General features: G+C 40.5%; 1 protein-coding gene across 1 annotated transcript in view; it reads left to right on the forward strand.

The window, feature by feature from the left end:
- The window catches only part of myo10 (myosin X), a 165,468-nt gene that overhangs the window by 91,809 nt on the left and 55,695 nt on the right, over window positions 1–17,964 (forward strand). Inside the window, 1 exon segment of the mRNA XM_085141052.1 lies at window positions 3,207–3,394. Coding sequence (XP_084997178.1) covers window positions 3,207–3,394 — 188 coding nt within the window.

The raw sequence follows: 17,964 nt of genomic DNA on the forward strand, positions 1-17,964 counted from the left end.
TTGATTCCATAAAAAGTGACAAAAACATTAGTGTCCGTTGTGCGTGGGAAGAAAACTTCTTTTTACAGTGAAAAAACCCCTAAACTTCCAAACAAGCACCGAGTAGCTACGACGTAATGGGAAACTCACAGAGAAACTCACGGATTCTTCCACTGACCGCTGCACACCTGCACCAGGGTAAACCTCCGCCTACCCCACTCCTGTTTTACAGGTGAAAATAGAGCAACAGGACCGCTAGTCTTTGACTTTATTTATTTTCTGCTGTGTTTTACTTGCATCTATTTGAAAGACTGAGTGTAAACACACAAAAATATTTTATTTTATGTGCTGGAATGTGCAGAAAATAGGTTTAAATATTAAACTCGGTGTTTAAATCACGGTTTTAGTAACGCACTAACGCAGCGTTCCTACGGGAAAGTAAAAGTAATCTAATTACCGTTTTTGCAATAGTAATCCCTTACTTTACTTGTTACTTGAAAAAAGTAATTGGATTAGTGTTACAAGTAACGCGTTACTGCCCATCTCTGACTGTGATGTCACACACTTGTTTGTGAAGTCCCGTTTGGAAGCGATAAGTTAAACGTTTTGGTTGTTGCTCACTGGGATTTTTGAAGCTCGAGCTGTCATATCTGAATCAGAGTGTGGAGTGCTCAGTTACAAGCCACAGGCTAGATTACTTGTCAGGTAATTCCACTAAAACAGGTAACATCAACACCACAGACAAGATCAAGCAGTCCATTTCAGTGACTCTTATTAGCTGAGGTGTAGCAGCTAGCACCCACAGTTAGCACCTCTCAGTCAATTATAAGTAGTACCAGGCTGGAAACATGTGTGCTTGTGTTGTAAATGTAGGCATTTTAAAAGTATTTGTGCATGTTTCTTAGGGGTTTTCTCACAAAAGACGCTTGTTTGGGGTAAACCAACAATGGTAGCATTTCCAAAGTGAATGACCTTTACTGCTCCAGTATTTTTGTGTTAGTGGAAAGACCAATTAAGGATTTAGTTTTCTTCTATGCGGGATGGAAAGCTTCTCTCTGTGTTTACCTTTTAGATACACAGGTTTTGACAGTGTTACTATTTTTATGCTGAAGTGGATGTGAAAAATCGGCTTAATGCCTCTCTAACCTTTGCAAAAGCTCAGACCTTCACGGTTGAGGACGAGCATTTCTGACAGCATTACCTCTTTTCCTGCCCAGTTCGAGTAACTGTGAGAATCCGGTTAATTCTGCTGTAACCGTTGCAACTTTTCAAACCGAGGCCAGCAATAGGAATATCCAGATGTTTTCTCACAGATGCACGCTGATGCGCTGCCTTTTTTTTTCTTCCCAAGCCTGCCTAGTTATCCATCAGTCAGCACCACAGCGCCGAAGCTTCAGCCAAGATTTCTTCTGGCTTCACGAGCTTCTATTTCAGCAGCTTGGTTTGTTTTGCTTTGAACTTTGAAATCTGAAACTAATTTGGAAAACCTCGAGTCTGCTTCTCAGCAGTGAAAATAAAAGCAAAAGGTCAAACGTGCTGAATGCCGTGCTGCTGGGCTTTTTGAGTGGAAGCTGTAAAAGAGTGTTCATCACTGAGGTCACATGTTTGGCTGCTTGATGTTTGCTGCTGTCCACCTTCCTGGGAACTTAATAAGGGTTTTACGACTCTGTGTTTCTGTCTGAGAAATTGGATTAAAGTGCAGCCTTTGGCCTCGCTGTGCTTCCACCTGAGCAGTGACGGGCAGCAGAGATGATTTGCTCCGATCTTTGTTCGGTAGATGGCGAGTAACGACATGCAGGTCAAGAGAGTTATCATTAGAGAAGAATGGATGCTGTGCAAATGTTCATATTTTGAAATGAGGGGGGGGAAAAGCTTCCTCTACAGCACCAATAGCTGGTATCGAATATAATTACCCAGGTTCACTACTTCATAGCCAGTGTTGGGGAGTAACGGAATACATGTACCGCCGTTACGTATTTAAAATACAAAATATGAGTAACTGTATTCCGTTACAGTTACCGTTTAAAAAGGTGGTATTTAGAATACAGTTACTTTGTTGAAATAAATGGATTACACGGCGGTACTTCCCTGTTTCATATTTTGGCGGGTCAGGACTGTTTGGGTTTTGTTTGACAGCTACGTTCTGTTGTTCCAGGCGGCAGCGTTACGGTTGCCATGGTTACAGGGTGACGCTCTCTCTCTGCGTGTTTCCTGGGTGAGAGAGCGCCTGCTGTTGTTGTTGTGCTAAGCTAACAGGCAGAATGCTACAGGTATAGCTCTAAAGAATGTAGCATCATAGGCAGTGTAGTCCGTGCTGCAGGGAGAATGGACTGCCATACACGTTATGTGTCTGTGAGCGAGGGAGGGAGAAAAAGGAAAAGTACGAGCTGTCATCGAGCAGAAACGGGAGCTGGAAGCATGTAAATATAATAATAACCACTGCAGCCAAGAAGAGAGCCTGACGAGCCCAGTTGTAAGTAAGCTGTTAAGACTCGACTGTACACCGTGTTCGTGTTTTCCTCCAAAAACAATAAGTTCTGTTGGAGCAGCCTTTCAACGCCTCTCTCTGTCTCTCGCTAGCAAAGTTGACCCAGACAACAAAGTAAAGCTAGTTTTCAGCTACGAGCCGACACAGAACCCACCGTATTAGTCAGAGGTCCCTTTACTACGGTTCGGAGCTGCGGACCTTCAGTAACAGTAATAAATCACAGCAATAGTACATTCATGTAGTTGTAAACAGCATGATAATATATTAAGTAATCCAAAGTATTCAGAATACGTTACTCTCATTGAGTAACGTATTCTGAATACGTTACAGAATACATTTTGGGACATGTAATCTGTAATCTGTAATGGAATACATTTTAAAAGTAACCTTCCCAACACTGGTCATAGCTCCTCATGGTGGTGCTTGTTAGTCAAATGAAGATAAAATGAGCAGAACTTTGCTAATTAGCAACACAGAAGATGAAACTGTTGGGGAACAGTGAAGAGAAGGACAGTATGGGCTTATTAATTGAACTGACGCATTAAAAATATCTGTATTTGAATAAGTAAATCTTCATCGGAGTATGAAGTATCGCAGAATGGTTGAATCTTTTTATCGTGCATCATGATAGTATTGTTTCACGTTTCTCTTTCACCTTTACTTAAAACATTCAGGTGAAATTTGATTTATTCGCTTTCTGTCTGCGTAATTATTGATCATTTACCTCTTTGATCCACAGACGTACATCGGTTCCATCCTGGCAGCAGTCAACCCTTACCAGCCGCTCGCCGGCCTGTACGACCGACCCGCTGTGGAGATGTACAGTCAGCACCACCTCGGTGAAATCTCCCCGCACATCTTTGCCATCGCCAACGAGTGCTACCGCTCGCTGTGGAAGAGGCTGCAGAACCAGTGTGTCCTGATCAGGTGTGTGATCTGTTTTTGTGAATGTATTTTGATTGTTTTTGAATCTCCAGAGGTTTTAATGGATTTACAAAAACACAGCAAGGAGTTGAAGCAAACTGATGTAAAGTCTCGTGGCTACTACAGGGCAGAGTGTGAAAAGTTGGAATATTTTAAATATTTCATTATTGTTTTACAGCTTTTGCAGACTTGATGGTTCACGTTTAGAATATCGGCACCGTTTTTGCCTGAGGCTTTATCAAGCATCCTTATTGGTCCTTTGAATAACCCCCCCACAGAGTACCAAACTCCTTCATCTGGTTTCAAGTCTCCTCAGCGCTTTGGCTGCACCTCTGACGATCTCTCTTTCTATCGCCATCCTCTGTCTGCTCCCTTCCGTCCCAACATCCTTCCTCTTTGATTTCAGCTGGACAACTTTCACGTCGACTGTGGCTCCATTGTTCTATCGACACACACAGACGTTCTCTTCCTACTAAGTTAAAAAGGAGCTATTTTTGTATCTCAGATATGATAATATTTGGCTGCTAATTTAGTGAAGGACGGATACAGGAGTTGTGTCTGAGTTTGAGTGCGTGGGAATTGTTGTTAGTTGTCATCAAGGTATCCTGAATACGTGGCCATTCAACTTCCTGTTGCAACATTGTGTTGTTGCCAGTAGGGATGCACCGATACCAATACTGGTATCGGGTATCGGGGCTGATACCGGTATCGGGGCCGATACCGATACCAATACTGGTATCGGGTATCGGGGCCGATACCGGTATCGGGGCCGATACCGATACCAATACTGGTATCGGGTATCGGGGCCGATACTGTAAAATGTGTGTGTACTCATACTCGTAAAAGTTAACTGATACCATGAACTGATACCAACTTATTTCATTAATCACAGGGTGGCTTGTCATTTCTGTTGTAGTTTTTTAGATTGGCCACTAGGGGGACATCCCGCGCTAAACAGGCGTAGGGTTAGGCGAGTGAGACTGGCAGCTCCAGATAAAAAAGAGAAACTGGAGGCTGCTGTAGCTAGGCTAAACAAAATGTCAGCAGTGTGGAACAGCCAACTTTAACTCAAGTTTTGGAAAAGCGATGAAAAATGTCAAGAGAAAATCCACGGGCAGTTAAAATAACAGAGGCTCTGACTCATTTTATCGCTCTGGATGACCAGCCAATGCCGGTCGTGGAAAACATAGGATTGCACCGTCTTCTCAGCGTACTCGAGCTGCTATATGAAATATAATAAATAAACAGAAGTGTTTATTTACTATTCTGAAAGCTCGAGACAGTGCCAATAGTTCAGTGATATTTTGTTAAACTACAATGTGGAGACTCTGCAATAATTTAACAGAAGTGCTTATTTTTCACTTGAAATTTTTTTGTGGTCATTTTTATTAAGATTTTATTTTTTATCGGCAGAGAATAAAATAAAATCTGTCTTAAAATTCATTGCATTTGTGTGTGTGTGTGTGTGTGTGTGTGTGTGTGGTAGAAGTATCAGTTTTTGTACTCTGTATCGGCAAGTACTCAGATCCAAGTATTGGTATCGTATAGGTTTGGAAAAATTGGTATCGTTGCATCCCTAGTTGCCAGCAAAGTAGTTGTAAAGAGGAGCAAATAAATTAAGAGCACAAAAAAGGGTGGTACACTGTGTGTTAGACACATGTTGAGTTAGACACATTATTGCTTTGATATGAGATTATTGAGCCAGAATGGCTCTATCAGCTTTTCCTGTGACAGTTTGCTCATCAGCTGTCGTAGTTAAGAGTTGAGAGCTTAAAATTCTAGTTTCACATTTCTGTTTCTTCCGTTGTGAAATGCGTGTCATGTTTTCATCTACAAGACAGAGCATATTAAAATGTGTTGAGAGTTTGGAAACTGAAATCCCCGTATTTCTGAAGACTGTTTAGAGCTCGTATCTGAAGCAGAAAGAAATAAACATGGTGCTGGAGAGGTGAGTCTCCGTCTGCTGCTTCAGGCAAAAGTGCTGCAGTTTTCTTCGGATTAGCCGGCATTAGTTTACAGCCTTGTTTGGTTCGCTTAATTGGCGTTGGGGATAACGAGGCACACATGTTTCCTTTAAACTTGAACCGGTTTAAGTTTGTGGGGAAAGCAGTAAGTTAAGTAGCTGGGATTTTGTTGTTTGCATTAAACATTAATGAAACATTAATTAGCCGATTGTGTTTAATTCCTTCTGTGTTGCTGATGGTTTAAGTTGCACCTCTATAGTCGTCACCATCGAGGGCCTGACCATCTACCACACAAAACATCTCTATGATCCACATCACATGATTTATCAGCCAAAATGTCAAGTGGAAATTTTCACCATGACTCATTTTCACAGCCTTTTCCAAAAGCTGCCACTGTTGCGCCCAAACTTAGAAATGTTGGCAGATGCAGACTACAGATTCTGTCCGCTCTGAATGTCTTCCCATAAAAATCATCCCCAAATTTAGCTTGTAATGCTACACAAGTGTGAGTTCGCTCTTAAAAGAGGAGGAAGAGCTGGTTCAGTGCCGGCGTCTGCATCGCACTGCTGCTGGTGTCCCATCACCTGGATCATGAGGTAGCGTTTCATCTGGCACTCTCTTCACCATGGAGACACTAGTTATTATGCTGCAGTTGGTTTATCAGTCGTTCTATAAATTTAATTTCTATGTCCCAGTAACATAAAGGTTATAATTAAGCTTAATAACTGCAGAGAGACATGAAAAAGATGGTTGCTCCATATAAAAACAGATTTTGGTGTACTTGCTGCAGCACATGTAAACACATCATTTGATCTGTGCCTTGTTTCTGTACATGCAGTCAAGTTTTTTTTTTATTAAAAACCAATGATGACCATTTTTAATCTTAACTTACAAAATGAATGGGAATACTTCCCTGTGTTTGTGCACGGCATGCAGTCTCATCTCACGTGTTCTGTCTGTCTGAGGATGTTTTTGGGATACAGAAATTCTTTTGTCCGGCACGATGTCGGTTAGCGGGAAGAACGTGCGCCATGGTGCACAGAGCGAGGCGTAAACACAAACGTTGTAGTGGCGTTACAGAAAGTCCCGAGCCACACAATGCTGTCACTTTGTCAACGAGTCGTATCGCTGCCGTGGATCTGCTTTGTGTTTGTCTTCATCACCTTTCGCTTTTCTTGTATATTGGACAAAACTGTGGAACATTTTTAACAAAGGGGAACGGAGCTTGTGAAACTTTTTAAATTCACCACAGATTGTGAAAAGTTGAAAGAAAAATAAAGCCGACAGTTCAGTTGTGTAATTTTTTTCCATGACAGCAACAGCAGCACGTGAAGTCATCCAGGCCAGAGAGGACAGACCGCAGACCACAGCCGTGACCTTTAGCTGTTGTCTCAACAACCTGATGCTTTTCTGTCTGTTAAAATAGAGTAAATGACACACTGAGCTTTCCAAGGTACACTCTGCACTGCTTGATTGTCCTCTTCTCTGATTGGTTTCGTGTTCTGAATATTTTGAGGTTCGATGTTGCAGCTTTTTATTTGCTCCATTGTCTTAAGAATTCAGCTGGTTACAATGTTGCGAAATAGGAAATGAGGGTGGTTACAATGGAAGAGCTCAAACACTGACAGCCTGACCACTATATGCTTAACGCTATACTTACCAATATACTTACATACAGAATTTACTATTACTCTTAAATAACTTGTTTTAAACTACCAGAGTTTCTTTCTTTTTTTCTTTTGGACCCCTCAGGCAGGGAAGTTTAAGACTTTCACTTCTAAGCACTGGGTTTGTTTTCTGTCAGTGTTTTACTGCCTCTGAGCTGCTAATTAGCTGCTAATTGTTACCCTGAAGGTAGACTTTTAAACTTTGCAAAGGAATAAAACGCTTAGACTTGGCAGCGCTTTGTGAAAAACACATATAGATATTGACTTTTCCACTGGACTCTGAATGCGAGACGATCTTTGAATTAAAAGAAAATTCAATGTTCTCGGAGTGTCTGCAGAACCCACGTAAACACAGAGAGAACATGAAAACACAGAAAAGCCCTAAACTGGTTTCCAACCCTGGACTGTGAGGCGACAGCGCTAACCACCTCGCCGCTGTGCCGCCCCCACCTCTAAACCCCATCTGCCCGTGCATCTATACCTCAGAATTTGTCTGCTTTTATACTTTCACATCTGAGCTCATGAAGTGGTGGCCTCCCACTCCCCACTCTGAGTGATGGATGTGTGAGGCTGTGAATAATTGCAGGGAGGGGAAGAGAACGCCCCCCCTTTTTTTCATTTAACCACCTTGTGTTTCTCCTGAGGGCCGCTGCCGGCTGTGTGGGCGACTTTTTGACCGAGGATCAGAACTGAGGCTGTTTTAGTCGTGGTCTGTGGTGGTCACTGAAAACACACGATGTCCTCTCTGTAACCAAACAAAACTAACACTGAGTCATTTAACATCATATATCAAACGATATCATTTAATTAGTCAACACAGGATCCATTAAGTGCAGTTATTAATGAGTGGCAGTGAAGAAAGACCTGAGTGTGTAAATACTGCCTCTCATATGTGATCTCCCGCTAAAGCAGCTTATTTCTAACTTTCTAACCACGTCCGATTGGCTGCAGTGTGTTGAACTGGGTCAAATGAAATGTGACTGAATTACTGACTTTACTGTACGTGCATTTAAAAAGATAATTTAAATGCATTTCAGTGGCAAAGAGTGAGACAACCAATACTTGAAACTAGAGATGGACCGATCCGATATTACGTATCGGTATCGGTCCGATACTGACCTAAATTACTGGATCGGATATCGGCGAGAAATAAAAAATGTAATCCGATCCATTAAATATCAAAAAAGCTCCTCACAAAACTTGCGACACGGCGTAACTCGGCTCATAACCGTAGCACGTCGGAGCAGTGTGGTCACGTGATAGAGCCGCTGTGTGTATTTGTAGCCTTGCTAGCAAACATTTCATCTCCGAGGAAGTTTTCCCAGAGAGAAGTAAAGCAAGTGTGTAAGTTCATCTCTGAATGTTTGTAAAGCATTCCCACGTTAAGCTTAACAACCGATATATGGCGCGACTGCCTCTCTCTCTCTCTCCTGCTGCTACTTCCTGAAACTGATCAATGATCAGCTGATCGGCTTTTCTGTCGAGAGTCCGTCTCTCTTCTTAGTTTTTGGCCCACTTCTCACCAGAAAGAGGAAACCAGCGGCTGAACAACAGCAGCACGTTTAAGCTTGATAAGCTGTTGTTAGAATTTATTTAATATTATTTTCTACACCAGGATCTTTTTCTACGTAACTGACGGCTGTAACTGTGCAGGGGCGGATCTAGCAAAGTTTAGCCAGGGGGGCCGATAGGGCATGAACAGAGAAAAGGGGGCACAAAGACATACTTTTCTTTCTTATTCTCATTTAAAATGTCGAGCTTTTAATAAATAATTATCTGACTCTTACACCCAAAGTTTTAATCTGATGTAAAATGTATAGAAGTCCATTACTGTATATAGTAACTGTTAAGTCTAATATACCCTAGTAAGCTATAGTACTTTTTCCTTTGGGAAGATACCATCTGTGCAGTCTGCAGTTCTGTTGAAGAAAGATGTTGAATCTATTTAATTATTCTTGAAAAATAATTTCTTTCTGTGAATTTTTTTCACCCTGCATCAAATTAAAGTTGATTATGTTGATTAAGCATCATGAGGTGGAGGGTGGTTCCCTATTTTCTTTTGCTGGGAGTTTGCAACCCTATTAGTTAGGTTGCTTAATATTTCTGCTAAGTACTCTTTAAAATACCAGAATAGGGAGGATGGAGCAGGTTTAACTTTATTAGATTGATCAGTGTTGCTGATCTATGAAATATTTTGGGTGCAGTGTATTTTTTACATACAGGTATAACAGAATAGCTTTAGTGTTGTTGTTGTTTTTTAACTTGAGTATAAACTTATACAAAAAGCAGCAAGATATTAAAAAAACAATTTTATTGATTAAAAAACACTATATATCGGATTCATATCGGTATCGGCAGATATCCAAATTTATGATATCGGTATCGGACATAAAAAAGTGGTATCGTGCCATCTCTACTTGAAACCAGATCACTGACGCAGTCGTTGCCCTCCGCGACAGAGCTGACTGCAGACTTTTTACAGGCAGGTTTTCAGGCTCATAAAGGTCGTATTTTTGATACCCTGAAGTTAGACTTTGGGTGGAGGATCATTTTAACACAGAGCTGAAGTCCTGCCCAGCTGCCGCAGTACGTGGCATGGTTCACAATGATCTCTGACACCCACACACATTTCTCCTGCAGGTCCCCCAAAATCACCAAAGCGGTCTCGGTGCAGACCCTCATAAAACACGTAACATGCCAGCACCTCCACCCATACACAGAAAGGATCGCTTCATGGTGTGTGTGAGAGAGAGAGGGAGGAAGAAGAGCTATAAATCGCAAGCTGGCACTTTCAGGCGAGGCAGGAAGCTTCTCTCACTGGATTTAGGGATTGTGGGTAATCAGATCCAGTCAGGGGGAGGCGAATGAAACAGAAGCCGGTGTAAAATAAGTGGAAGAGGAGAAGGAGGAGGAGGAAGAGGCCAGCTCTAACACAAGGCCATCTGCTCATTAATGCTCATAAATGCCACTCTGCGTTTTCAATTATGCGGCTACCTGCCTACATCGAGACACATTGTTTTAATGGAAGCCCCCCCTTTGAGCTGCTGCTGCAGATTTCCCAACCGCCAGCAAAGAAAATCCTGGAAAACCTCCAAACGCTCGCTGTGCGCAGAAGATGCCACCATGGCAAGTTTAAGTTTGGATAATAAAGCAATAAAGCAGAGATGCAGACCTCTAATTCACATTTTATTAGCTACTTCTCTCCATTTCTTATGACCCCACTTTCTTTGTTGGCTCAGTAGCATTCTTACAACTCTAGTGTTGCAGAATAAGCCACGCCTTCATCAGAGAATTGTATTAAAAGCAACCACGCCCTAAATCTAAATATATATATATGTTTATATCTAAATCTAAATGGAACACGAACAGGTGACTTCTATAAATTCAATCCTTGTACAGAACCCAGTTTTTGGGGCTTGCATGTATGGAGGTTACTGCGGGGACAGGACTTGACTGACCTGCAGTAAACACTGACCTTGACCCTGTCCGGCTCTACTGGGATGAACTGGGAATGCAGACTGTGAAACACCTTATCACACAGTAGAAGTGATGGATTCATTAATGCTGTGGATGAGACCAAGCCTTTGCAGGCAGGTTCCAACATGTGAATGAAAGATTAACCCTTTAAAACCGGTCGGAGCGGGCACGCTCTGTTTTGCGTAACTATTTTTAAATCCCGGTAGCTTTGCAACCACAATAATTTTTTTTGCATATGAAACCGGAGGAGTTGTACTTACATCTTATGCCATCAGCTTGTCCTCGGTCACAGTTTCCTTCCACATATAGTTTTGCAAAAACTGCATAAAAAGCACTTGCAGCAACAAAAACATAATATTCCAGAAACACGCTTTGCCGATCCGATCAGCTGTTTGTAACACTTGCTGCGTCCATCAGCACGAACTATCGCATGTCCGCCATGTCCTGCCCGAAACCGGATGTGACGTCATACCATCAAGGCCTCTTGGGCCTATACTGGTGTTTTTAAAAGTTATCTTTGACTTTATAACTTTCTGTGTGGTTTCTGGGATGCTTAGGACTCATATTGCACTGCTGGAAATAGTTTATTTTGATGCATATGCTGCTTTTTTTGCAAATTTGCATCATAATATTTATTTTCGTTTTTCCTGCAGTATATAAAAATTGGTGTATTTCAAAAATAAAACTATGAAGACACTCAAAATAAATTTCCTGTGGTGGGAAACTATTTTGTGCAACTTTTTTGTATTTACAGTTTTGAGGGATAAGCCTCTTAAATTTCTCTAACTAGAAATATATGTTAAAAAAACAAAAACGATTTTCAATTTTTTTGTAGTTTATTGCACTTTTTTGCAATTTATGTAATTACTATGCACTTAATGCAGACATATTATTAAAATCTGGGCTGTAATGGTTGTATTGATGTATAGCAACTTGAAATGCTCCCAAAAATGGCTCCACAGCATGTAAAAATATAATATAAGCTCTGGCGGACTTGGTTCTATGTTAGGTCTTAAAGGGTTAAAGGCAGAAGAGTGGCGGCTGTTAGAGCAGCTCACTAACACTCGTGTTATTGGTTCAACATTTACAAATGGTTATATTAAGCAGACAGCCGGGGTGTTTGAACACTGTAATACTCGACAGTTTGTCATTTAAGAACAAAACAGAAGCTAGCACACTCATGCCTGAAACTTCAATACAATCAAACTTTTTCATTTGCAAAAAACTTTGGCTTCTTGGGAGCTTTTTTTATGGCTAGAAAGGCTCTAATTTTTAAATTGCAAAGCTGTCGAGGTGTTTTTCTGCCCAGCCTACAGGTTCCCTCCCCCAGCAGTTTGTTTCTGACCTCCTGACCCGTAGGTGGGTGCCAGGTCAAACCCAATAGTCTCCAGCCTTGTTAATTACTCAGGCATGTGGGGTCACAAAAGCCCTGCAGCAAAGCCTTATGAAAACATACCTGAGAGGGTTTCTCTTGGGATTCAGCAGGATTTCTCTGTTTCGCCTGCTTTGAGCGTCTGACACATAATTTGTGACCGAAGGAAGGAATGGATCATAGCAAAGGAAGAGAGCCCGGTGGAGCGGAAACATAACTGTGCAGATTTAGGTGTAACACGAGACGAGCAGTTTTCTAAATGTGAAGTTTTATGGTGTTTTTGCGTTTTATCAGCGTTTACATGTAGAAATAAGCATCGGTGCCTTTTCATGAGTTTCACGTTAAATAATGACGCATCCCAGTAACTTAAAATACTCACGAGATCCCATTAAAGATGCTCTAAAAGCTGGGGAAGGTTTTAATCATTCACCATCTGTGGGGGCATCCAGACTGGACTGGTGACCTGATCCTGGATGCTGTGGAGGAGGTTGGTGTCACATGAAAGTAAAGGCTGTTGCAAACACTGGTAGGGTAAGAGGCGGTGCTGCTATAGGGGGCATTGGTGCCTAAAGAAAAACACCTTGAACTCAGTCCATTGTTGGATAAGTAAGCAGCAGAGACTCGATCAGCACAGCTGTCTGGGCTCAGATTGAAAACTCCAGCTGTGGGTATTTTGACATTAGTCTGACGCTGGGCTGGAAGAAAAAGGTCTAATCCTTTATACAGGGTTAGATTTTTAGCACGAGTCGCACTTCAGTCTAAGCTCAGGCTTAGCTGCACTTGGGCTCCACTTCACTCTGATAATCAGACGAAACTTCCTGAGTTGCACCATCTGCAGACGTCTGGTCAGCCTATCATCGCGTCTCTTATCTAATCTCAAACTGTTCACACACAAGAAAGCACTCAGCACAACAGCACAGTGTAAATATGCCAAAGTTTGTGTTCATACATCGACTGTGTAGTGCAGGAAATGGCTTTGTCTTCATGTACTTTTATTAATACCGTGTTCTCACACCTTTTCTCCCCGTCACACATCACACATCACCAGCAGCCTCGTTTATCAACTTGAGCAACTTTTGGTCTGAGATTTGATTTTGTTTGGATGTCGTTGTAAGGATCCAGTGTTATCAGTGTTATTGGATGCTGCCATTTATAAATTACCCACAATTTTTTGTAATGAATGATGCATTCGTTTTTAATTGGCCTTCCGATTATCAACTCCAAATGGTGATCATGTGTTTTTTGAGTTGCTAACAAGTATTTCTTTCTTGAAAAATGCAAATTTTTTTTCATGCAATAACCTGTATGCCTTTATCACTCACACGTCTATGCTTCTTATCATTTTATAGTGTGCAATGTTGGCAATAATCTAAAACAGGAGGCTTTGTGTGATGAAGAGGAAGGAGGTCCTCACCTGTTTATAAATCTGTGTATTGAGGAAGAACAGAGACTCACTAAAGACAATAAAACAAAATATTTCCCTCTAAGTTTTTATATTTCCGGCTGCACATTATTTCTTATTTTAATTCTCGATTTTTACATGTTTAAAGTGACAAAAAAACGTGAAGTGTAGTTAATTCAGCATTCATAGTATGATTTACTAAAATATGCTAGTGGGTCCGTTAATATTTGCTTTACTGTCAACATATTGGTTAAATGAATGCAAATGTTGCAGATCCTCTGGACACCCCTAACTTACACAGCAGATTAGAAACAACAATAAAATAATAAATATAGAGTGTGAGCCCATCTGAACGTCCCATGATGCAATGTGGTCTAGTTATTTACTGTTAAGGGTTAATAGGCATAGACAGGGTGAGATATAATCAAGTATCTGTTGAATTCACAGCAGTCTGTAAGTGTGGAGGACCTGACGTGCAGAGGTGCCCGTCGAACCTTACGAGGTGCATTCCACACCAGCTCCACGAGTAATTCAATCTTAATCTTCTTTTATGAAAACAGCTTCTATCGGTCGATGAGAACATTTCACCTTTTTGTCCCAGTGAAAAGAGCCGATTAAATTACTTGTGTAGACAGATTTTTTTCCTCTTCTCTCTTTGCGTGTCGCTCCTCATCTCCGTTTCTCTTCCCTGCTCAGAAACTCTTTCACTCTGTAGCAGAAACTGAGGCTCTTTGCCTCAGTACAAAGAGTCTGAGTGAGGCCCAGAGCTGTGGAGGCAGTTCGTCCAACACAATCAGTCGCCTGGCTGCAGACTCCCTCCTTCCTGCCTGTGGGGGGGCTTTTGCCTTGGGTGGCAACAACACGGGGGGAGCCAGGGATTAGTACAAAAGCAGGGTGCTGTATAGCTCCGTGTGTGTGTGTGTACCTGTTTAGGCTCTTTGTGGGGACCTAAAATTGGACTGTAAAAATGGCTCTCTGCCAGAAGTCTTTTCTGATTTGCCCATTTGTGTAGAAGTTATTCAAATGAGTCACATGTGAAAGCCTTTAAAGTTTGACCTGCTGTTGGTGAGACGCGCTGCTGAGATCTGCCGTTTGAATCACCAAAACTTCATTTCCCACCTTTTTTAACTGCAGTCTCTTCTGTCATAACATCGACACTCATGCGCTGCCTGTTCATGTCAGAAGTTATTGCAAGTCACCCAGAGAGTTTATGTTACCTCCAGTCCTGTTCTGTGTCCATCAGGAATGTGACACTGGCTTTAAGGATGTGGCCACAAGTTCAACTTTATTTATAAAACTCGGCAAAAGCAAGTGTTTCCCAAAGTACTGTCCAAGAGACGACGACAAGGCTGTCAAAGCTCTGCTTTTTAAGACGACCCACAAATAGGTTTTCTCACTACTTTGTTGAGGCAGTTTCACATTGTGATGGAGCAGTGAAAGAAACTTAGGCACAGGTTAAAGTCCAAAAAAATGATTTTTTATTTAACCCAAAAAACACCAACAACATTGGTTAACTCATGCAAAAAGAATCAAAATCTTGGGCCCATAAAAGAGGTCAAAATAACAGAACTCTACTCAAAGTTAACAACACTACTGATAACTCAAACTCAAACTTAAATAGTGGCTGATCAGCCCACAAAAACAGGAGAAGGGGTAAAACACACAAAACCTAACTAAACCTAACATAATGAACTCCAATTCCCCCCCATGGTCCCGAGTTATGGCATGAACCAATTTGCAGTCTTCCTTTAAAGCTGGCTCCGCCCCTTTTCCACCTCTTGGCTCCTTAATCAAGGGACTGGAACAGCTGCAACTAAGGTAACTCAGAAAACAAAAGATTAATCACACATAACAGTGTAAACTAAAATGTGCGCACTTATTTTAGAATACAGTGTTATGTGAATGAACTCTAAACCAAAACCAGTTATTTATTGTCCTGTAAATTAATTCCTATATTTAAAGAAAAACAAATGTGAATGCGATGTTACTTATAAGCCTCTACACTAACATGGTGGGTATTACCACTGTGTGGCTGTAAGTGCAGCCATCACACACATAAATAAGGTTTAAACATTATTTCTAGTTGTACATTTATCAACTAAAACGCTGTAACCCAAACCATAAACTTTTCCTAAAACCAACAAAGACTTTTTAACAATAAAAGTAAAATCGAAAGCATTAAGGTCCAAAAAGTGAAGTCAGTGCAGAAGCGCCTTCAGGCTGGAGGTTGCTATGACGTTTATGCTCTAAATAATTTGAATTTAAAATACTTTAAATTTATAGATCCAAATAGGGCTGCTCGATTATGGCAAAAATGATAATCACGATTATTTTCACTGAAATTGAGATCTCGATTATTTGACGATATTTATTTAACCCTTTAAGACCTACCATAGAACCAAGTCTGCCAGAGCTTATATTATATGTTTACATGCTGTGGAGCCATTTGTGGGAGCATTTCAAGTTGATATACATCAATACAACTGTTATAGCCCATATTTTAATAATATGTCTGCATTAAGTCCATAGTAACTACATTAATTGTAAAAAAGTGCAATAAACCACAAAAAAAATGAAAATCGTTTTTGTTTTGTTTTTTTACATATATTTCTACTTGGAGAAATTTTATTATTAAATATTAAGTATTTAAAGTTTTGAGGGATAAAATATTAAATTTTATCCCTCAAAACTTTAAATACAAAAAAGTTGCACAAAATAGTTTACAACCACAGGAAATTTATTTTGAGTGTCTTCATAGTTTTATTTTGGAGATACAGCAATTTTTATACACTGCAGGAAAAACAAAAAAACAATCCTATGACGCAAATTTCCAAAGAAAACGGCATCAAAATAAACTATTTCCAGCAGTGCCTAGATCCAAAATATGCATTAAATGCACGTGTAAAGGGATTTTATCCCTAAGCTGATAATCACTCATAATATTTGTAATAGAAAGTTAAATATCTGAATAATGTTTTGCAGTCTTTAGATGTAAATGAGATGGTATCTTTCCACTTTCCCACATACAAAGTCATCTACATGTCAAATAAAAGAGAAGTTCAGCAGGATGGCTGTCAGATCACCTGGTGTAGTTGTCGGGTAACAAAGAACATTTGTGTGTTATCAGATTAGCCGTCAGTGGTAGGCGAGGTGATGTAAAGAGCATGAATGTGTTTCATGGTGCTGTGACTGTGTGGTATGTACATCAGGCCTCTGAACCACCATGATGCCTCGAGAGGACGATCTGTTGTAATGCAACCCCGTCCATATGTTTCCCACTGCCTCTCTTCAAGTGGAATTTCCTCAATTTGCTGCCAGCGTCATTATTAAAGCATGCATCCAATTAGTTTCCAAGGTGTTGTAATATTTTTGTAGTATCTGCTTATGAGCAGAGGACTTTAATCGACCTTTAAGTCTTTGCCTCTTCGGTAATGTGCAGATTCTGAGAGGATTATTTTAAATGAAGGAAAGAAAGTCGGTCACAGATGATCATAATGTGAAAAATAATTTTTTGATATATCAGTTATTTAGTTAACAAAGTTAAAGCAGATGTATCCACTTTGAAGTATTCAACAGTGTCAACGTTTTATACCAAAAACAGATTAAATTCCCAATTCTTTGTGCCAAAACTGACTCCGCCCCCCAGAGCTGTTGCTGATTGACCTTTTCCTAGTCAGCTAACAAGTTTAATGGGCTGTTTTAATGCACATAAGATCCAAGTTACAACATCCTTGTACTGAACTCTCAGCCTGACTTAGCTTAGATGAGCTAGAAAAACAATAAAAATGAAAAAGAAAAGAAAAAGAAAAATGTTACTGTAGCTGAACTAAGGCTAAAAAATATCCATAAATGTTTTTAGTCCCATCCTTAGTTTCTTTCAGGCTTTTTTCTCCTCCCAGAACAAACCAGAACACAGAAACACGTCTGTTCAGTGGTAAAGGAGCAACCAGCAGGAAAAACCACATGTCAAACACTGTGATCTCTCTGAGGGGAGTCACCCAGCCATTATCCAAATGAAGAGTTTTCTTCCTAAATAAAGTCCCATCTACTGTCACCAAATGTTTGCAGATGTGAGAGAAACTCTCATTTAAAAAAAATGATGTTTTGAGGTGTCATAAACAGGATTTCATAACAAAAGCAAGCAAGCGTGCTGTGGTGCTTCCTCCTCGTGGGTTAGGTCACATAGGAGACGTTTAATTAAGGCTCCCACCCAACAAAAACACACTGAAGATATGTTGACGATAATGGTTTTCACATTGGTTCTAGATTTGAGTGAAAATAATCTTGTAACTCAGGGGTCGTCTTGGAAATGCCTCTGGGTAAGGCATATCTACTGCCTAAATGAACAGAGAGGAAGCCAGAGCTTTCATTTCCATGTTCAGTGGGACGCAAACACAAATCAGATCTTTTTTTTTTTAAAGGCAGCTTAAAAAGTTTGATTAATTTTTCTTTGAATAAAGTTTAAAAGTTTTACCACATTCTGATTTAATTATTCAGCCCAGATCTCCTGCTCATCCCACCAAACTAAGTAAAACGAAGTATTCTCGCCTTTATCTTTATATTGATTTAAAAGTACAGATGCCAGCAAAGGGACACTTCTTACTTATAAAGTGGCAGTTTTTCAGTCAAAAGATTGGCCGGCTGCTTTATTATCCCCATGGATGCTGATTCATGATCCAAATTATCCTGAT

The sequence above is a fragment of the Neolamprologus multifasciatus genome, chromosome 18, assembly GCF_963576455.1.
Source record: "Neolamprologus multifasciatus chromosome 18, fNeoMul1.2, whole genome shotgun sequence".
NCBI lineage: Eukaryota > Metazoa > Chordata > Actinopteri > Cichliformes > Cichlidae > Neolamprologus > Neolamprologus multifasciatus.